This window comes from Nipponia nippon, unplaced genomic scaffold, assembly GCF_047370975.1.
Source record: "Nipponia nippon isolate SJK-2023a ecotype South Korea unplaced genomic scaffold, ASM4737097v1 scaffold_5, whole genome shotgun sequence".
Taxonomy (NCBI): Eukaryota; Metazoa; Chordata; class Aves; order Pelecaniformes; family Threskiornithidae; genus Nipponia; species Nipponia nippon.
In genome coordinates this window covers 49,815,207-49,836,609 of record NW_028262369.1, presented here as the reverse complement: position 1 = coordinate 49,836,609, position 21,403 = coordinate 49,815,207, and the positions used below count along the sequence as shown (strand labels likewise).

At 51.9% G+C, this 21,403-nt stretch overlaps 1 protein-coding gene across 2 annotated transcripts in view; it reads left to right on the top strand.

Annotated features, from left to right (window-relative positions):
• The window catches only part of PBX1 (PBX homeobox 1), a 135,582-nt gene extending 120,863 nt beyond the window's left edge, over window positions 1-14,719 (top strand). Inside the window, exons 7-9 of one of the 2 annotated variants that reach the window (XM_087733236.1) lie at window positions 1,980-2,092; window positions 3,583-3,672; window positions 10,668-14,719. In XM_087733236.1, coding sequence (XP_087589362.1) covers window positions 1,980-2,092; window positions 3,583-3,672; window positions 10,668-10,760 — 296 coding nt within the window. In that variant the 3' untranslated portion in view covers window positions 10,761-14,719. The remainder of the gene's footprint in view (window positions 1-1,979; window positions 2,093-3,582; window positions 3,673-10,667) is intronic. The other variant, XM_087733237.1, reaches the window with a different exon arrangement.
• The last annotated feature ends 6,684 nt before the right edge of the window (window positions 14,720-21,403 follow it).

Sequence of the window (21,403 nt, the reverse complement as noted above, 5' to 3'; positions counted from 1 at the left end):
AGAAAACCTGGTAGGAGGCATCTTTGTGGATGTGAAAAGTGCCCATCTTCATGCTTGAAGTTGAGCAGTGTCACGGTGGGCTATCCTCAGCCTGCCAGCTCATTTCCCTAGTTTTTTTTGCCTTTACAATAGCAAGTAACCTGAGAGGTCGGGAAGTGACAGGAGTCTTTTGCCAGCTGAGCAGAGGAGGTGATGGTTACAGCTGCCTTCTGACTAGTCCCGGTTATTTTACGCTGCACTGTGGGATTTCTCTCTGAAACAGGTTGGGCAGGGTTGACAGTGAGCACAGACAATGAGCTATTCCTGGCTCTGCTCTTTTCAGGCACCGATGGGAGGGTCCTCATCCAGAGTCACTGTGCTCAATATGAGTCTTTCTCTTGACTGTCTTGAGTGTTTTATCTAGCAGTGATGTTTCTGCTTTCCTTCAATTCTGAGAATTGCCAGCACCTGACAAAAGAGCCAGTTGCAAGGAGAACAGCAGAGAGTTTAGTGACATGAAGTCTCCAGCATAGACATCCCACCTGCTCCCTGACCTTTCTTGGAGGTGGCTTCCTTCAGAGGAGCCTTCCTGGTCCACCTCCGTGCAGAGCTGGGGTCTGTCCAGAGTGTTTCTTCGCTCTCCAGTAAAGGGAGGGGGATTGCCAGGCATTTCCCAGAGCGTACGCATGAGCCATAGTTGGGCAATTCCACCAGGACTGTGGTTGCCACTCTTCCAAGCTGGAAGTGGCAGTGGCGATGATGAGAGAGTTATTTGGGGTTGGAGCTGAAAGTGTAGCTGACCTGGGCCCCTGAAGTCTCTCCTTTCCAAGGCTAACGTCATGTATATAACCAAACCTTGCACGTTGAGCTGTCTCACACTTAACGCGCTGATCTGCACGATAAGTTCTGAAATAATCCCGTAAACCCTTTTTATTTATTTTTAACCCCCTTCCCTCCTCCCCTGCCTTCCAGTTACATGACGGGTTTGCTTCTCCCGTTCTGTAGTTGAGGAGGTGCTGAGATATCTCGAAGCTGGAAGCAGAAAGTCTCGTTTCTGCAAAGGCGGGATTTTCTTTTCTTTTGTCATTTTTTTTTCCTGATCCCACCCAGTTGTCTTCACCGTTATCATTTTTTAGTGTAACGTTGGCGACTGGTGCATGCGGTGGGGAATTTGCTTACAGAGCTCGTTCTTCTGGGGCAGCTGGCCCAGGAGAGCTGTGACACCCTTGTGTTCTCTCATGGCCCATCATGATGAAAGGCACTTGCTGATGTGATGGGTACTGGGAGTCTAGCCCAGGTGCCTTCACGTTTTTGCGAGCCTTCGCTTCTGGTGCACTGCAGTTCCCACCAGTGATGGGTTCCTGATGTTCTGAAGGCAAACCCCACGCACCACTCCCTCGCAGAGCTTCCCGTGGCTCAGCAGGAGCTCCGGCCGTGGAACTGGATGGTGTCTGGATGTGCACACCCTGCAGAGAGCAGCGCAGTGTAGACTTACCCACCCTGATCTGAGCTTCTCAGAAACAGCAGTAGCGTGGGCCTGGTTCGCCCTGCTGAAAAGGCTTCTGCTCTTGATAGCGAGGCTTGTTTGGGTAATTCTGTTCTCCAGTGCAATCTGCTGGGTGGACACCTCCAACAACCAAGATTTTCAAAGCTGCCTGAAGGATTTTGATGCCCTGAAATGAAGGAAAAGGGCTGTCTGAGTCCTCCAGGCTGAATTTTGTTTGTCTCAGTCCAGAGCATGAAGAATCCTTCCTCCAGCTGAGGAGCTGTTGAAGAATGTTCTTGGCATTGAGCTGTAACAACATGTGGCTTTGAATAACCTCAAGAGTGCATCTTTTTTTTTTTTTTTTTTTTGCTTGCTCTGTTCTTCATACTACTAACCTGACTGTGTGTTTTGGTTTTGTGGTTGCTTGGCATGTTGTTCCTTCCTCTTGGCTGAGAGTCATGGGGTGGATCTTTTTCCTTTCTGTGATTCAGGTGCCTCACTCTTTCCTTTCCAGGTTCTTCCAGTTCTTTTAACATGTCAAACTCTGGAGATTTGTTCATGAGCGTGCAGTCTCTCAATGGGGATTCTTACCAAGGGGCCCAGGTTGGAGCCAACGTGCAGTCACAGGTAGGGACCCATCCGATGTACTGCCAGTGAATGCATTAGTGTTGGAGGAGCCTTTGATTGTATTGGCACTTCTCCCTCCCGTCCGAAAAGAGCAAATCTCAACCAGCACAAACAAACCAACCAACACTTAAAAAAGGCAAACCAAACCGAAAAAACAACCAACCAACCAAAAAAAAGCAACAGCAAAAACCACCAAAAAAAATCAATCCAAAAGAAACCAAAACCAAACACCCAACCAAACCAACAACCATGGTCTTGAGGAGACTTGCCCACACTTTGTGAATGCATTTGGCTCTGGCTTGATAGTCGTACTAGGAGGAGAGGAGGTTCAGGAGAACAGGCACAAACTCAAAGGCTGAGGTTTAGGTTCTGCTTGCTTTATTCTTCCAAGGGAAGGGACCAGATGTTTGGACTGGTGTCTCATTTTACAAGACTTCCACTTACTCCTTTGATGCCGAACCAGGTGTCTACTGAAAGGCGAGAAATGCTCAAATAAACAGATTTTTTTTTCTTTTTTAAATTAAAACCCACCCCTCATCATCTCTCCAAAGCACAGGCACTCACACCACCCATGTACACACCAGCAAGACAAAGCAAGGGAGCTTTGAGCAGTGTTATTGAAACTTCAACCCATGCTTTGGGCAAAAAGAAATAATTTAAAATAGCCAGGAACTCACTCAGATTTCTCACCTCACATCCGATGTCCAGATGTGCCATGAGTCCACCCTCTGGCATCTAAGGCTCTGTACTGTGTTGAGAGACGACAGCCACTCTGACACTTCTGCATCGGGCAAGGAGAGCTCTCTAAAGCTGAGGTTGCTCCCCTCACAGTGCTGGACGCAGAGCAAGCGTACCGTCTGTGGGCAACGAGGTGTGCTCGCCGCGCATACCGCTGCTAGGGCTGGGCTGGGGGAGCGGAGGGAGAGGAACGGGGCATTTGGAGGAGAGCTGCCAGTGCCTTTGCCATGGTAGGTATATTCCCTTTCTGGGCCCTCCGAAATGAAGGCGCTTGGCCAGCTCCGAGGATCTCCTTCCATTGCCGTGAGCTTCCCAGTGCTTGGGGCTGAAGGGTGGAAGCGGGTGAGGGTAGGAACGTGGGTCCTCAAGCATGATGGTCGAGCTGGCGGCAGCGATGTGCTTCAGGAGGTCCCATCCCACGCTTGCCACGCTCTTCTCCCTTTCCGCTCTTTTTGTTGGAAGACTTGGGACCAAGGAGAGCGTGATGGGGCCGCCGGGGCAGGTGGGGGGTGGTGAGGGAGGCAGGAGCGGTCCTCTGGCTCGACTCTCACCGCAAGGCCAACTGCGGTTCTCTTTTCCCCCTCTTTAAGTATATACCTTTTTTATTATTATTATTTTTATTATTACTACTACTATTACTACTACTACTACTACTGTTTGTTTTTATCATGCCAAAGATGAACTGAAGCGGCTTTGCCCACTGACCTTTCATTCACTCTAATTTGTGTCTTTGTTGTTGTTGGTCTGTTTAGGTGGATACCCTTCGCCATGTTATCAGCCAGACAGGAGGATACAGTGATGGACTCGCAGCAAGTCAGATGTATAGTCCGCAGGGCATCAGTGTAAGAAAAAAAAACAGGCTTGGGTTCTTGTTTTATTTTTTTTTCATTTTTGTTCTCTCACTACCAATTATTTCAAAGCCATAGGGCTCAGAATGCCACTTAGTAGGACTTGTCTTTGCTTTTACGGTCACCTAGTTTATTGCTTCTGTATCGGTCATGCCAACGGCAGAGCTTTGCCCACAAAAAAAGTGGCGACCGGGCAGGCTTTGTGCAGGCAGCTGGCGTCTAGGACTGTCAGAGCCGATCAGCGTTCGCCTGGCACCTGCGGCCACACGCGCTCGGCTGAGAGGAGCTGCTAAACAGGTGACACCTCGCGTAACTGTGGTGGGGAATGTCACCGCGAATGCCCCGGTCCAGAGATGGCTCCACGCGGAGGCCAATGGCACCATCCCGGAGCAACCATCTAAAAATAACCCATCCCTGGCCTGCATCCGAAAGCACGGCGGTGATGGGGTTGGCAGCAATAACAATTGCAAATAAAAGGAGAAAAAAAAACCACAAAGCCAACCAACATCAACCCACGAAAACCTCACCCAACCAGACTGGGGGAGGATGCGAGGGGGAGGGCAGTCTCTGGAGCATCTTCTCCTTGTTCTTGGGTGTGCTGGCGGGTTCTGACTAGCATGAAAATTCGTAGCGACAAGCTGTGTCGCACAGGGGGAAATCGATCAGACACACACAAGGAGAACCCAGTGTAGATTTGGGACAGCAATCCAACTTCATTTCTCAGATCAATCGTCCGCCATCTCAGTGGCGGTGACAGCAAGCTGGGAGAAGAGGGCAGCCTGGAAAAGGAGGCTGTGAGCGCTGAGTGGGTGGTGGTGGTGGTGTCCGGGGTGGCACGGAGGAGGGGGCGGCTGGCCCTCTACATGGCTGGCTGCCGCGGTCCCCATTGAGGAGGCTGAAGGTTGAGGTGGGGTGGTCTCAGGCTGGGCAGGAAGGTGGTGGTCCTCTGGGTGGGACCATGGTCCCGCAGCTGAGCACCCTGGTGGGGTGCACGGTCCAGTCCCATGACCCCCCTGGCCAAGGCTTGTGCCATTTGTCACCTTGCCTGTGACTGTCTTCAGGCCATCAGTGTGCGAGCAGCCACTGCCAGCATGGGAAAAGGGTGCAGGGAAAGGGGTGCAGCAGGACGGGGGGTTGTGCTCCCCTTTCCTGTGAGTGCCAGGGCTTAGCGGGCGGCTTGACGTCAGGAGGCAGAGGCAGGGAGGATTTGTGAAGTAATGTAATTGAACATGTGCAGATAATTATGTCTCATTACATAAGCCCGTTGCAAAAACGGCGCTTGGAAATGCCACATGAAAGAGCCTATCGTTCCGCATTAATTTCTCTGTGCGCTGAATTTATTCCCTTTCTGGCTTTTTAATACTTGGAGAGTAAATGAATCGCAGGCTGATCATGATAAGAGATGATACTTTTGTATAAATTAAAATACCCCCAAGGAAAGAGGCTGAGCTGATTATGGTTGCAGTTGGCTTGAAAAATAACAGTGGGCTGGGTTAAGCCAAAATTTGGGGGGGAGGGTTGCTCCCGGGGATTACGAGGCAGGGAGGGGGCAATGGGAGAAAGGAGAAGAAAGAGGTAGTGGAAACTCAAGAGCTGAATAGGACGAGGAGGGCTGGTCTGGTATGTCTGGCTGTGGTACTGGGAGAACCAGTGTTACCACGAGCAGCACTGGGAACCAGTGGGCTGAGAGCACAGGGGCTCAGCGGTCCCCCCTGCGCTTTGCAAACGGGGACCCAGGATGGTGGCATCTAATGGCTGCTCAGGCTGTTTTTTTAGGAGGGCAGGAGCTCAAACTGGCCCAAATTGGATGTTGTTCAGAAAGGGACAGGGTGGCAAATGGGCAAAGGGACCGCCTGGGTTTGGGGGTTATGCCTCATTTCCCCATAAAGCTGTGGTAGGCATGGGGAGCAAGGCAGGGAGTCCAGAGCTGAGCAGATAGTTTAGGAAGCATCTTCTAGGTTGTCTCTCTGTCCCCGAATGTTTTGCTTTCCCCATATCCCAGGCAGCATGCTCCCCTGTAGCTTTTATTGTCACTTAATGTCTTCTCGTCCTGCTAGGTCCCTTGGCTGACCTCAGTTTGTCCACCCCCAAAGTATGGCTGCCCTCCAGAGAGCATTGGTCCCAGGCAAGGTCCTGGGGAGCTGCTCAGCACAGGCAGGGTGGCTGTCTTGTAGCAGGCAGGGCTTCCCTGCCTCTTCCCTGAACCCTTTAACGCCAAGGACAGGCAGCGGGATGCAGAGAAAAGCTGCTAGTGACACAGAAAGCTGCCGTCCCCACATCACCCGAGCATCCCCGGGAGCTGCTGGAAGGAGATGAGCCGAAACCTAGTCAAGAGCCCTGTCACAAAGATGTCTGCATGGGGCTGAGGTTAAGTCATCCCAGGAGCCCGTCAGGGCTGGGAAGTCAGCAGCAGGTTGCCCAGCTCCACCGCTGCAAACCTTGGCAGGGGAGACAACGCTCGAGGTTTGCCTTCCTTGATGGATGAATTTTTAAATGCTTGTAAGTCATGACAGCTGAGGAAAGGAATCCACCCAAAGCCCCGTTCCCTCCATGGCTCTGCTGCTCGACGGCTGACAGACCGCTCCGCGGGGCAGAAAGGGCTGGAGTCAGTTCTGCATCATTAGCAGGATAATGGGCAATGTCCCAGCCATCACACTCTCCGTGACCTGCAGTGATGGCTGAGGCAGAGCGAGAACAGCCACCTTTTCCCCTGCAGGTGGAGAAGGCGTTGGACAGCACCAGTCCCTGCAAGGGACGGGGATGCTCTTGGTGATGGAGGGATGGTAGAGGCAGGAGGCCTCTTGAGGATACCCAGCCTTGGGTAGCACTGAGAGGAATGAGCGACTGCTCCCACCTGAAAGGAGGGGATGTTTGAGGCCTGATCCAGACCTTTTTGCAAGCTTTGAGGTTGAGGGGTTTTGCACCGTTAAGTGAGAGGTGTTAGGTGTCTGGTCCCTTTGGACAGTGCTTGTTTGTTGCGCGCGTACCCAGCTGGAGGTCCCCGAGGCTAGGGTTTCAAAGCATTTAGATATCGAGGTTCTGGTGGGTTCCAGTAGAAGTTGGATCTTTATTGCCATAATCCTCTGGAGGATCCCAACCCAAAACATCGCCCTTCCTGCCACTGCCCCATGGCGTAAATCCACAAAGTGTCTTAGTTCCCCCATCTGCAAATGAATGAATGAGCTATAGTCATCTTAAAGAAAAACCCTTTCAGAAATTTCTTTTTGGACTTTAATTTATAGATCATTTAAGTCTCAAATGAGGAGCTATTTTTAAAAGTTCATCAGAGTGCAAGGTTTTTGATTTAAAAACGGCTGTTGTGCAGAGCTGTGCCTATTTCCAGAGCAGTGTGTGTGACCATGATGGTGGTGGTCAGTGGCAGGTTGTGCTGTTGAGTTTTGCGTCCACTCTTGTCGGCGAGGATGACCGGCCACTGGTACCTGTAGAAGGCGAGACCTCCTCTCTTGTGCTGAGACCCTTTTCTCTAAGAATTTGAGCCTTGAAAAGAAAGTTGTTGCTCTATTCTTCAGCAAGCTACGGTTCACCATCATGACCAACCTACAGTTCATGATCATGATCATGAGCTGGGATATGAAAGTTGGTCTGACAGGGCTTCAGTGCCTGAGCTCCACTCATCACCAAGGGATGCCTTGGTGTGTCCTGAAGACTGCTGCCGTGACCCTTGGAAAGTGATGGCCAGACAAGGCTGGATTCTCTGGTGTGTAATAACAGCTTCAGTGAATATCATAAGGAGGCCCTGATACAAGCTCTTAAAAGCTCAGAAGTCTGAAACCGCTTTGAGGCTACTCCCCATCTGTCAGACTTGCTGTATCTGGTGTCAGGAGGCTGACCTGACACCCTGCCCCATTGACAGTGGGACAAGGATTTGGCCATAGAAGGTAGGACATCGAGAGAGCCTCCATGCAAAGCAAAAGGTGCCTTTAAAAATTGGCAGAAAGTCATCTCGCAGCCCCACGTAGGAGTCCTGGGCAGAGAGCCAAACAGACTTGCTGGCGGTGACAAAAATGCTGTGAGACTTGTGGAAATGGGCACCAAAACCAGTTGCTTCAGCAGTCCATTACCGGGGCTCCACCACTTGGACAGCCACCAAGGCCTTGCCTGTGCTCTGGCACCAGAAGGTGGCATATGAAGAGATGTCGTGGAGAGCATTGCCCTGTCTTTGGCTTCTCCCTCTCCTGAAGAAGTCACAGCTGTGTGCAGGGGCTCCTCAGAGGGTCTGTGAGGAGCAGCAGCCTCCTCAGAAGACTCCTTTGTCTTTGAGGGAGATCCCAAGGGATCTCCTTGCTTTGGAAAGAGGCAGGGCCAGCTGGATAGAGTCAGGTGCATCCTTCACGTGGCTCGGTCAATGCAGCAACGGTGTGAACTCCAGAAAAGGAGGGATGAGTGTGGATGGTGCCTACATGCCTTCTGCCTGGGGAAGGATCTGGCCTCCTCATGGACAGCTTGTCCATATCAAAGGATAGCATCAAGATGATAAAGTCATGGCCAACCTTGAGGCCTCCTTTCCGTTGCTTGACCCGTAACTTGGGGCCTTCGCAGGCTGGGGGAGCAGAAGGGCATGAGGTCTGTGGAGGGTGCCCCAATCCGGGTCAGCCTCTACCCAGCATCCTCTTGTCTTCCCACTGGATGCCACCGAGGTGGTCATCTGCAGTGCAAACTCCTGCAAGACATGCAGGCTGATTCCCAACGTCAAGTGCAGTGGGGCTCCCCAGCATTTTGTGGGGCAGTGTGCTAAACATCGAGGCACCGCAGTCGCTGTCTGCAAGATGCTCTCCCTCTCGCTCCTTCCAACCATGGCTGGCACGCAAAAGCCTCGCTAAAAATAGTTGAGCACAATAGGGACGGAGCCCTGCTCCATGCGGCCCCCTCCGCTCTCCCCCCTCCTGCTCGCCGTAATGACCCCACAAACACTAAATGGCATCTGAGTGCATTAAGCAGCAAACTCTCCGGTGACATAGCAATTACGGCTCTGAAATAGATTTGGTGCGTCACAGAAGATAAGGGTTTTGAAAGTTTCTGTTGTGATTATAGCTTGTAACTCCAACAAATAACAGGCTTGGTAATAAGAGGCTGCCAGCACAGCTATTGTGGTTCTCTCTCACTGATGGCACGTAAATTGCTATTAATGTCCTAAGTGTACTTGAATATGCCAGTCTCGGGGCGGTGGAGTTGGCTCTGTGTCTCTCTTTACGCAGCCTGTCATTGTCGGGCTGATAATCTACAGTAATTGCTGCCTCTTGCAGCGGTCCAAGACGTGTAAGGATGGATATTGCATCTCGGGGAGCGCAGGGATGGTGGGTCGGGGCCTGGGTGCGGATGGAAGCTGGCGGGGGTGGTGGGCACGGCAAACCTGGGGTCTCTGCAGGCGGCAGGCACGCGGGGCTGGTAATGTTCGCGCATAGTCTGGTTTCATGCTTGCACCCAAGGTGAAGTGGAATGGGATTTGCTAACCTGCTAGCAAGCTCAGGTTGCGATTCCTGTCTTCCTTGCTGTTGCTTGAACCCCTTTGCAAGGGAGCATGTTTGCCACACTCCCATGTGCGCATGGAAGAACACACAAGCCTGTTGTGTGTGTGCACGCCTCTGTCTTTTTTGCTTTGTGCATGTCCCGCTGTGAGGTGGTTTCATCCCTCAAAACGTGGGTTCCCATGGCTCGCCTGTGGTCAGCTCTTTGCTCCCATCTCAGCTGCTTCTTAGGCAGGCAGGAGCTGGTCGGCAGCGTGGACAACCCACTGGCAAGTCCCGGATGGCTGCTCGGCGCTTCGGAGCGATGAGGGTTTTCCTACCCTTACCCCACTTTGGGGGTCTGCGGGGTCCCAGCTGGTGGGGCCAGTGATGGATGTCCTGCACCAGGAGGCAGTGGGACAGGCAGCCAGAGAGGCCAAAGCATCCTGGGCATGTCTAAAGTGGGACAGCGGCTGCTACCGACTCAAGCTCGGGCAGTGGTTGGGAAGGATTAATTAGCCAAGCACTGAATCAATGTCAGAGCAAGCAGAGGAGGTTGGGTGCAACATCTGCTCCTCTCCAAAGGCAATGGCAGCCGCAGAGGAGCAGCTTCTGTGCACTGCTGGCTCCTGCCTGCGGCAGCAAGGGCCTTCCAGTAGCTCTGCTCTTGAGAGGCTGGAGAATTTGGCTCTGCGTCTATTTTTAGAAGAAACAAGTTGTCCACCATGCTTTGCTGTACAAACCCTTGGAACAGATATGGTGGTGGCACCTCTGTTGTGCTGTGGCTTGGGGTCCCTTGAGGAGGGGTGACGGGGAGTATGGAGGACCAGCCCCAGGGCAGCAGAAATTTGTGGTTTTACTGCAAAGTGAGGAGGGGGAGGCTCTGCATTAGGAGTGGAGAGATCGCCCAAATCTCCGAACAGGGCCTGCATGGGGCAGGATTGGTGTGTGGGCAGCATGTCTTCCCGCAGCAAGGCTTGGTGCCGATGGCTTCCCTCCACACAGGGACCACACAGCAGAAGGGGTGCCCAGAAAGGTGATGAGGGGGGACGTGGAGTGATGCTGGGGGACACAGCATGGTTCAGAGGTCCCTTGGGAGCCTTTGCTTGTTCTGCGTGTTCATAGCATCTGGGTCCAGATGACATCCCAGGTGGGGTTTCTGAAGTGAGGCATTTGCTATTTTCCTCCTTCCCTATGGGGAAGGGTCCTATTTGGGAATAAAAAAATTCCAAACAACCAGAGTTCAGGGTTTCTGCAGAAAAATATATTTTTTTAAAGGAGACAACTTCCATGAGCACTTGCAATTTATCAAAATCCCTGTTTTCGACAGAATTGTTTCTGGCCCCATCCCACTGATGGAGCCCTGCAGTCCATGGTGGGGTGGGGGAGCCAGAGGGGACATCTTTGCTTCCTACATCAGCCCCTGCCGAGGGAGAAGCAGGGAGGTCCGAGGCGAATGGGCAGCTTGGGTAGGGCTGGGCATGCCGTTGGGTGACTGACATCTCCATGTCTCCCTTCCCGCAGGCTAATGGAGGTTGGCAAGACGCTACTACCCCGTCGTCAGTGACCTCCCCCACAGAAGGCCCTGGCAGCGTTCACTCTGATACCTCCAACTGATCTCCCAGCAAATTGCATCCCTGGCTGAGCCGGCCCCGGCGGGGGCAGGAGGGGAGGGGGCCTCTCCTAACACCGCAGCAGTCAGACTGGAGGTGAACCCAATCAGCACACACAAGAAGACTCCTTCTCTTCTCTTCTCTTCGTCGGGATGCTTTTTTCAGCCAATCTGGACACTTCTTTATACTCTCTTCCCTTTCTTTTCTGGGTAGAAGCCGCTCTCCCTCTCCCTGCGACCGCCACAACACCACTCCCTTCCCCTCACCCCTTCCCACCGAAGGATGTGTCAACAGGTAGAAGGATTTTAAGGAGGAAAAGCAAAAATCAACTGCCGCCACACAAAACCCCAGAGCAGTGTACAGCCATGCGCTGGGCATCTTTCTGAGGAGCCACAAATGTACCTCAGTCACGTCTCGCTCCTTTACTAGTAGGCAGCACCCCTCGCCACCCCCGTCTCTCACGCTACCTCTCCGTAGGGAAATGCCACCGCAGCCCCGCTGCCACCTCGTCTCCGCCAGCCCTGGCCGCAGCCAGTGCATCTCCTCCCCGCGCCCAGCCCTGCCTTGGTGAGCTGTCCCTTGGGCACTGCCGGTGACAGGGCAGGTGGATGCAGCCCACTGTGCACATAGGAGAAGGAGCTGGTGTGCTCTCCTTCGCTTCCAAAAGGTACCGGCCCATTCCCAGCCCTGGGAAACCAATGACTCTTCCTGGTCCCTGCCCTGCTCCACTGCACATCCCAAAGCTGAATGAGCCATGAAACCCTGCCATCCTCCTTGCCCACTGTTGAAGGGGAGGAGAGGAGGGAAGGAAACGAGGCAGAGGTGGACGAGAAATGGCCGTCACTGATAACAAAGGCGCTGAGCACCTGCGTGGTGTTGTACGGGATCAGGCGTAGATGGTTGATGGGACCCCAGCAGTTTTCTCACAGCACCTAAGGAGGCCGGCGGTGGAGTATTTTCTGGTGAGGAGAGTGTCACAGGGTGTTGGCTCGTGTTTTTGGGAGCGTGCTGTGCTGCGGAAGAGGAGGAGGTGGGTTCCCCCGTGCAGGCAGGACCCACAGAGGTTGGTGGCACCCGCTGCATTCCCAAAGCCCTGCCAGGCAGGCAGCGAGGGACAGGCAGTGGGATCCCAGGGGCTGGATGCGGTGGGGTGAGCGCGTCGGGTGCTTTTGGTAACACTTAACGCAACATGTTTGCTTGAGGGTGAAGGCTCTGCAAGACGGGTGGATGCCCTGTTTGGGGATGTCTTTCAACTGACACTGCTGGTTTTATCCTGGGAGTGGCATCCCAAGTTGTGGGAGCACTCATGGGGTTTCTGGTCCGCTTTTTGGACAAGCGGTGATGTAAGTAAGCAAGGCTTCATCCTGCTGAAACACCCCTTCAGGCTGCTGACACTGGGAGGACATGGCTTTTGAAGAGCGGGGTGCGGAGGCACCGGTTTGCCCCAGGCAATGGGCTGAGCTTGGTGCTGGGGCAGTACTTTTGGCCGCTGGTTCTTCCAGCGGGCGGAAGGAGGCTGAGCCAACTCACAGCAAGACCCTAGGTGTCATTGGGACCGGTGTCGGTGCAGCATGTCTGGCACCTTGTGATGGATCCAAATACCTCTTGGCCGCATCTCATGCTCTTGCACGTCCATGCCCATGCCGGTGCCAGCCATCTTGAGATGGGAACTGCCAGCGCAGAGCAGCGTTAAGCAGGAACCATTTAAAATTAAAGCTCTGCCAGAAAAATTTCCACCTTTCTGCTGAAAAAAATAATGGTGGTTGGCCTGCAGACCACAGCAGTGGTGTGACACGCTGTCACCTTGCAGCGTGGGGCCAGCAGCGTGACTCGCCTGAAGTGGAGGTGAAGCCTGCCTTTCCCTGGGGAACAAGCCCAGAAGGCTCCAAAACATCCGCTCTGAAATTTGTGACCTTCCCCCAAATACGAAAAGTCCCAATGCAGTGGATTTTTTGTTTCTGAGCTGGTGGGATCAGAGTAGAACACAAAAGGTGGATGAGAAACAGCGCAAGCTGCTCCTTGCTTAGTTCTTGCGTCTCCAGCAGTGAGACACTTTCTGCTCCTCTTTTTGCATCTGTGCCTGGGGCTGCGGACGGTGCCGCAGAGCATGCTGCGATGTGTGAGGTCTAGGGCTGCCTCCCAGCTGGGAATGTGTTAAGAGCAACGAGAAGGTTGTTTCCCTGTGAGGACGGTTAGGAGGTGCTGCCCATCTTTCTGAGCCGCCATGCACCTTCCCGCTCTCCTCCTCCTCCTCCTCCTGTGGCCTCCCCCAGTGCAGCCTTTTAACCATTTCCAACTTACTTTACATGAAACTGTTCCAGCAAAGCATTTCAGGGACGTGGGACTGGGTCAGGTCTGTTCTCCGGAGCGGCAGCAGTGCTATGCCTGCGGGAATGCCACGGTACCTCTTGGAAACCAACTGGGGATGAGCCAAAACCACCGACTTACCAGAGCCAGCCTGTGCCGGGGCTGCCTTCCCCTGCCCTGCAACCGCTGCCCCTCCTGCCTGCACCCCCTGCCCGCAGCACCCCCTGCCCGGGCAGGGCACGCGCTCCTCCACGGTACTTTCCAGGTCACCTCCTGGTTCCCCGGTTGGTCCCTCTGGTTCGCGTTGGCATAGCTGCTCGCTTGACTTTTTCTTTGCTTTTTATTGGGGGGGTGGGGTGTTTCTCCTCCCCTTTCCCTTGCCCCAACCCCGAGTGTTGTGGGTTTTTTCTTCTTCTTTTTTTTTTTTTTTAATTATTTTTTTCTGCCCAGAAAAACCTGACTTCGATACCAAAAAACCAAAACAAAACAAAAAAACAAAAAACAAACAAAAAACCTGCAGAAACTCAAAAAAAATAAAAACAAAAAAAACCCACAAAAAAAACTCGACGACTCTTTCAGCTTTATTAACATTTTCCATTGTTTCTTGCGATTTGTGTCTCGTTCTTTGTAGTATTGATGATAACGAACATTTGATAATGAATGTTCTTGTATATTCAGATAAAGGAGAAAAAAAAAAAACCAAAAACGCAGTCGGAATTTAATAGTGTTTATAATAAAAGAATAAAAAATTACCCTCTTAGCACGCAAAATTGAACAGGGGGAAGGTCCCGTCCCTGTTCTTGCTGTGGCAACAAGCGCTTCATTCCTGTATAGTTTATAACATCAAACTACCTACATTCATCTTTTTTTTTGTCCGTTTGTTTTTCCCTTTTTTTTTTTTTTTCCATTTTCTTGCATTTGTGAATTAGTTCAAGAATGCTAGAAAAGTGTAGAGTTGTGCACACTCATTTCTTCTTACACAATGTTTAAAAAGTGACGGTAATTCATTTTGTAAAACTTTAAAAAGAAAAAAAATGGTTGGAATAGTGAGCATTAATAGGTACAGTCTAACACTTTATGTTTCTTAACGTTGAGACCCAGAAATTACGTTTTATTTTATTTTTTTGGCATTATTTGGGAGGGGAGGGGGGCCTTTGATGATGATGCTGAGTTTATTTTTGACCTGTCCCAGACGACGGCCTTGCCGCTTCCCCTGCGCTTTTCAGCTGTGACCCAAGTGATGTGAAAAGTGATGGTGGTATTTTTGGGGGGGGTGTTTCTCTTTCCCCGGGGGGCGGATCCCGGGGATTACGTCTCCAGAGAGGGATGTAATCCCGAGGGGGTTTGGGGAGGAGATGTGGAGGGGTGACGGGGACTCGGGTGCTGAGCCCCTGTGGGTCTCCGTGCCTGGGGCTGATGCTGAGCTGGCTGGAAGTGATGAAAGGGCATGAATCCTCCCCAAAATCCGTAGGCAGTGGTGGGCTTCAGTACCCTTATCCTCTGCCCTGAATCCTGGCAGCACCCTTGCCCTGAGGGTTTGCTGCAAGAGCCCTGCCTTGGAGGCACCCATCAGCCCAACCGCAGCTCTGGGCCCAAAAATGGTGGGTTCGGAGCAAGGAAGGTACCAACCTCATTTCAACCATGGACCATGGATCTTGTTGAGGACGGGGTCTCACGGCCTGGCCCCAAGTCCCGGCTGCACAGGGATGCTGGGAAGAATGAGGGACAAGGGACGAGACGTGGCAGCCCCCCAGCCATGATGGGACACAGCCAAAATGCCCCTAAATACAGCCTGAAATCTCGGTGGCTGCGGAGTGGGGTTCAAGGAGGAGCGCTGAGGAAGATGCCGGTTGGCATCACTTTAGTTTTCTCTTAAAACAGATTCTCTGCTCCACATCCCCCCCCAAAAACCTGAGTTTTTCACATCACTGAACGGTTTAGGGTTTGGGGTGTTATTTTTAATCCCAAGGTTTCCTGGAGTCCTTTTGTTTTCATACACCTTTATTATTATTATTATTATTATTATTATTAAATGATGTAAATCAGACGTTGCCTGGGGGGTTGGTTTTGTTGGTTTGCTTTTTTTGTTCTTGCAAAGCCCTTTCTATCCCTTGTAAAGATGATCCAGTTGTTTTGAGTTGCTTTTTCTTTTCTATTTTTTTCCCCTATCTTTTTTTCTCTTCCTAATGGATTCCAAATATTAAAAAAAAAAAAGAAAAACCCTAAAAAAAAAAAGACTCTCTGTTCTGACCTGGTTTTGAAACTTTAAGCTTTTCTGCTTCTGTAAAGAAAAAAAAAGGCCTCTGTCTTTCTGATCCCAGTTGAGACTTTTATGTTCTATGACGATACTAACAAGGTGTAGGTTTTACAGTTTCCTGATTTGTACTGGTAATGCATATTCCAAATAAATAGTTTCTTTTGTTGCAAAAAAAAAAAAAAAAAAACCAAAAAACTTAAACTAAACCCGGTGTATTTTTTGGGAGGAAAAAGAGGACAGCGAGATGCCCTGGGGGTTTCCCCCATGGGGATGCAGAGGGCAGGAAGGGTTTGGGGTGGGAGGGTGAGCAAAGGCAATAGCCCAGTGCTCGGTCCTGCTCCTGGTGGTGGGAGCTTGGGAGACCAAGGGATGCGATTCAGGGGTGATGCCTGATGCACAGCATCCCCGCTGGTCCCAGCACCTCTCCCCATGCCTCAGTTTCCCTGGGCACATGGATTTGTCCACTCAAAAAGCATATTCAGTTTTTTCATTCTCATTGCTTGTTCACTGCTTTTTTTGGACTTTTTAGGGCACTTCTTTCCAAAAAAGCTAGAATGGAGTTTTTAATCACACCCAAGGATGGGGCAGGGCTGGGGAGCAGGGGAAGGGTTGGTTGTTTCTTGTGTTTTCTTGGGGGTTTTAGTTTAAAAAAAACTGAACATTTTGAAAATGTTTCTGAGCAAAAAGTAATCTTAAATTTAAAATTTAAAAATAATTTGCAATTTAAAGAGAGTCCTGTGGGGGGTGAGTGAAAAGCAGGACAGTTCTGCCACATCCCTGGAGATGGAGGTATTAGATTAAATCAAGGGGGCAGCTGGAGAGGGTGGCTGTGATTCCCTGACAACTGAGCTGGAGAAAGGGGAGCAGGATCCCTGCCACAAACTCCTCTGACACCCCACAGGGAGCGAGGCGGAGGGAAAGAAGCCCCGGGGAGTCCCAGGGGAGCAGCACAAGGACGCTGGAGCTCGCCTGGAGCTGCCGCCTGCGCTCCCCCATGGATTTCTTGTCAATGATTATTCAGTCTCCAGCCTGACCTTTCTCTTCTAAATAACACAGCAATATCAGTGCGGGCCAGCCTCCAGCTCCGGCTGCAAATTAACTGTATCGCTCTCCGGCAGGAGACCCGAGGAGCCCCGCCAGCCGCCATGCTGCCAGACCGCCCCAGGAATTATCTCCCTCCAACGGTGCTCTCCTAATACCAGTTTAAATATCATCTTGCTCCCAGCTGTTTAATTCTAATAAATGTTCATCCTGGCTCCAAACAGAGAAATGCTAAGTCCCACTGGGCCCCGATGAGAAAAATCACCCCAAAAAGGCAGGTGGCAGGAGGTGATGCTGGGAGGAGGTGTCAGGGATGGGGGAGTCCTGGCACGCATCCTTTGGGTGCCGGGGTGGGTTTGAGCATGTTGCACCCCTCCCAGCTCGTCTTTCCCCAACCCCTAGCAAAAAAGATGATTTCAAGGTGGGAAAAGGGCACATGCAGCCTCCCAGAGCATTTGGGGGCGGGTGGAGGAGCCACGACGGGTGCAGCATCCCTCGCTAGCTGCTTGTGGCTGAAAGAGAAAACAAATCCGTGTGAATCAAACAAGATTGTTTGCATTTTCCTCACTTTCATCTCCTGCCCCTTCTCCACATCCACACCTTTTCCTTCTGCTGGTGCTGCCCATCCTTCTCCCCCGGCCATTCACTTATTGATGGAATATTTTTTTCCCTATTTCCCCCCCATCTGGGCAACAAAGTTCAGCCCTGGGCAAGAGCAAATCCTGACGGCAGGCTCCTGCACTTTTTCCATTTCACATTATAATATTTTAGGCCAAGAAGTGGAAAAAAAGAAATGGTGTGCACTGGGCCCCATGGATGCCCACCCCAGAAGCTGCAAAAGGCTTTTGGTGGGCGGAACCCAGTGGCTTGGGACAAGCAATGCCCTGGGACATGCCAGGTCCCTCCCAAGCTCCCTGGGGCATGTCTTGACCCATGCAATGCCTCTTGCAGCTTTTTCTCCCCATAGGCAGCTGCCAGCATCTCCCCAGCCCCTGCCTGCCAGGCTGGGGTCCCCCCTGCCCTCCCTGCCTGCTCCCACCCATCCCCGTGCCAGGAGCTCCGCCAAGGGCCACCACCAGCCACCACGAGGGCAAACTGCTGGTGTGCAGGGGCTGGCGAAGCACACCCCAGTTATTAATAATCCTTCCAAACTAACCGAGGGGTTGGGAGGCATTAAAGTTATAGTTTGCAGTAAAGCCTCCATCCGTTTGCTGGAGAGTTTAATATATGGCAGGAAGTTTCGCCTATAAAAGGCGAGGGTTATGTTTTTTTCCAGTTCACCGGGAGTCTGTAACTTACGACCTCCATAAATGTGAGTGGGTCTCACAAGTCAGCCCATCAGTCTTTGGAGTAATTCTGCTTTGTAGTAAAATATTTTATTGTGCCTTGGATGCAGGCAGCCCCCTCCCCAGCCGGGTGAGCAGGGGGATGGTGGCTAGCCCCATGGCAACGGCATGGAGGGGTGATGCTGCCCATCCTTTGGGCACGGTGGGTGTATGAGCCTAGAAAATAAAAAAAATTTTAAAAAATAAAAATAAAAAAATAAAATAAAATAAAATAAAATAAAATAAAATATAAAATAAAATAAAATAAAATAAAATAAAATAAAATAAAATAAAATAAAATAAAATAAAATAAAATGACCCTGCCTGCAGGCATGAGCTATTGGGAACATGTGCTACACCTTTTAATTATTGCTAATGAGGTAGAGTTTTAATAGCTTTATATGGGAATTGTGGCATCCTTCTGCGCGCTGGCTATTCAAGGTGCTGGAGCAGCAGCACTGCTTCGGGGGCTGCGTGGGAAGGGGCAACCCAGGGATGGTGGTGCGGGGGTGCTCAGTGCTGGGAGAGGAGGAGGAGGTTGAGGAAGGAGCCCAGAGGAGGGGGCAGATGGATGGGCACTGGCTCTGTGTGGCCATGGGTGATGATGGCACAGAGGCAAGGCTGGTCCAAGACCAAGCAGAAGAAATACATATCAAAAAACAGAAGAAAAAAAAAAAGAGGAATGCCGTCACCTCCTTGCCAGGTCACCCATCCTGTGGGCCACTAAAACGCTTCATTCACCCCCTCCAAATCAACCCATTTGCATGCAGCCATAGCTGGCCCCAGGGCAGGGCAGCTGAGAGGCACTGGGAGAGCCCAGCTAATTAAAAATGAAAATGAAAGACGGGGCCGCACGGCTGCTGTCGCCTTCCAAAGGTGCAAATTATAAGAAGGGTTTATTGGCAGCTTCTCATTTGGAGGCGAGTCCCTGTCCCCGCGCAGCCACCAGCCTCACAGGACGGGCAGCCCCTGCCTGCACCACTGCCACAGCTGCCCGGCAGCTGGAGGACGTTTTGGCTTTCCTCTGCTTGAAGCAAGCTCCAGACCAGCAAAAAGGTGATGGAAGACAGGATGGGAGAAAATAAAGATGATATTTTTTAAAAAAAAAAGTTTCCCTGACTGCTGGGTTTTTTTTTCCTTTGTTTTCTTCCTAGCTCTTTGTGGGAAAAGGATTCTTCAAAGTGAAAAAAAGAAACATAATCAGAGGCAAATACTCACTGAAACAAATTACATAGAGACTACAGCAGCCCAGTCCCCTGCCAGCGGCACTGGGCACGCTTGAGCTCACACCACAAATACCTCATTTCTGCTCCGTCCATCACTAGATGGCTTGGTGGCATTGTCCCTAAATATTCAATATATGCTTGGAAACACTGCCCCAGCTCAACCCATAAAATCCACGCTGCAATGCAACCAGCTTGGAGAAGAAACTAAGGCTGGTGGCCTTGGGGTGACCCACGCAGGCTATGTCCCAAGCAAGACCCTGAGCAAAGCTCACCTCCCCCCTCCCCCCCCCTTCCAGAAACGTGCAGGTTTTGCCCAATTCTCCTGGTTTTTGGGGCGATTTGGAAGTGGTGGGCGGTGATGGCAGGGACCACTGCAGCGTTTGCCGAGGATTCTCCCACTCGCTGACTCAGCTCCAGTGCGGCTCCCTCCTCCTGCTGCTAATTAGGCTCCAGCCTCTCATCTTGTTAATAAGCTTCCAGTTCATTTGCATACAAAAAAAAAAAAAAAAGAGAGTGAAAGCAAGCAGCTCATTTTACCTTCAACATGTGGCTGATGCTTATTAAAATATTTAACCTTTTATTGCAGCGCAGAAACATCTGTTGAGGCAGAGCCCGGTGCAGGCAGTACAGCACTTCTCCTGCCTGCCAGCCTCTCCCAGGCAGCTGCCCGGCAGCGAGACTGTGCTGCTCTAAGGGACATGCTACGGAGGGCCCCCACCAGTGCCCGCCAGCGCACAGCTAATGCAAGCCCCCGGCATGATGTGAAGATGCTGCAAAACACAGGGAATTTCAGCTCCTGAAATCTGTGTCCATGGTTTGCAGCATTTCCAGAGCATGATTGGGGCATCAAGTGGGTAAATCCCATCGCGCTGCCTCAAAACTCATCCTTTGGGGCATGTGCAGCCGTTGCACATAATGCCTTTCCCAATGAAACAAAAAGGGCCACGCTAGCGAGATGCCCCCTCTCCTATTGAGACTTCTCTCCTATCAAGACCCCCTCTCCTACCCAGACCCCTGTCCTATCGAGACCCTCTCTCCTACCGAGAGCTGCTCTCCAGGGCCCGCATTTTAGTAGCAGCCCCCCCCAGGTGCTGGGCACTCACACCTGGGTAGCTCCATGAAAGGCAGCCACACCACTGGGACGGAATCCAGCATCACAGGCATGAGCAGGAGTGAAGGTGAAGCTGCCATCCCAGCTGTGGCCACACAGGTTATTTGATGACAATTAATTAACCTGGGACTAAGAGGTTTGCGAGGGAAGCGGGGAGCGCTGCCTGGAGCCTGGCCAGCGCCGGGCTGGCGCTGGGGTGGAGGGCTCCCAGCCGCCACCGCTGCCAGCTGCCCGGTGCCGAGTGGAGGCCTCCGATAAATCACCTCCGCTTCCAGCACAGCTGGGCTTGTGGAAAAGTCTGCTGTGCAAAAGGGCTGGCAGCTACAGAGCTGTGACCTCTGTATGAAACAGAAGACATAAATATAAGCTTCTATATTACGTATTTACATGCATATGTATATAGGTAGCAGTGTCTTGGTAGTGTGCTAGCTCCTAGGACCTGTAACACCCCTGGGATTTGTAATCCCACTGAGCCCAAGCAATCTGTTTCATGCTTGGAAAAATAGGAGGGAACTGCAGTGCAAATTGGAGGTCCCACCATGACAGAGCTCCTCTGGGCACAGAGCCGTCCTGCAGCAGGTTCAACAGCCGCCGTGGCTGTGTGGCCAGTGCCATCAGTGCTGCGGTGCCGCCGACGCACCGTGGGGCCCCCCGCTCCCCTGCCTTTGCCGCCAGCAGTGTCACCCCTCAGAGGCCAGGCTCCCCCCTGTGTGGTGCATGTCATGATAGCGTCAGTGCTCTGCAACGCTGCTGGCAGTGCAGCCTGGTGCAGAGGTGTGTGGAGACAAGCCCTGCTGCAGCCGCCAGATGAGGGATTTGATGGAAGGGACATGGGGAGCTTGTGAAGGCTGTGGCTGAGCATTTTTGCTCACACACTGGAGGAAATAGAGAGGGACAGACATGATCTGCAGCCAGTTAAACCTCAGACTTGTTCCTCCATCCCTCTAATTACAGGCCACGGTGGCAGCCAAGGAGTTTGCAGGACACCGGGGCTTTGCACTCACTGCAAGGCACTGAGAGGCGATGGCCCTGTGTGTCCCAGGGAGGCAGCTGCCCTCTCGCTCTGGATAGCCGCAATGCTCCTCTGATGCTTCGGACGGAGCTGAGGCACACAGCATGCTTTTGAAGCTCCTCCCCACCAGCTAAGAGGTATCAAACATCGCAGCCAGATGGATCCCTCCGGGGTCACCCACCATTTGGCAGCACTTTCCTGCGTGGGGCGATCCAGCCATGCTAGCCCTATCAAACCACCTGCATTTGTACCCGTGTCTTAGGGCCCATTTTGCTCCCAGAGGAAAAGGTATTCACGGAACCTCCCTGGCTCACTGCAAAGTAAAGTAAATTAAGCTCTTTTTGGCTTATTAGTGGAGACAGCCTTAT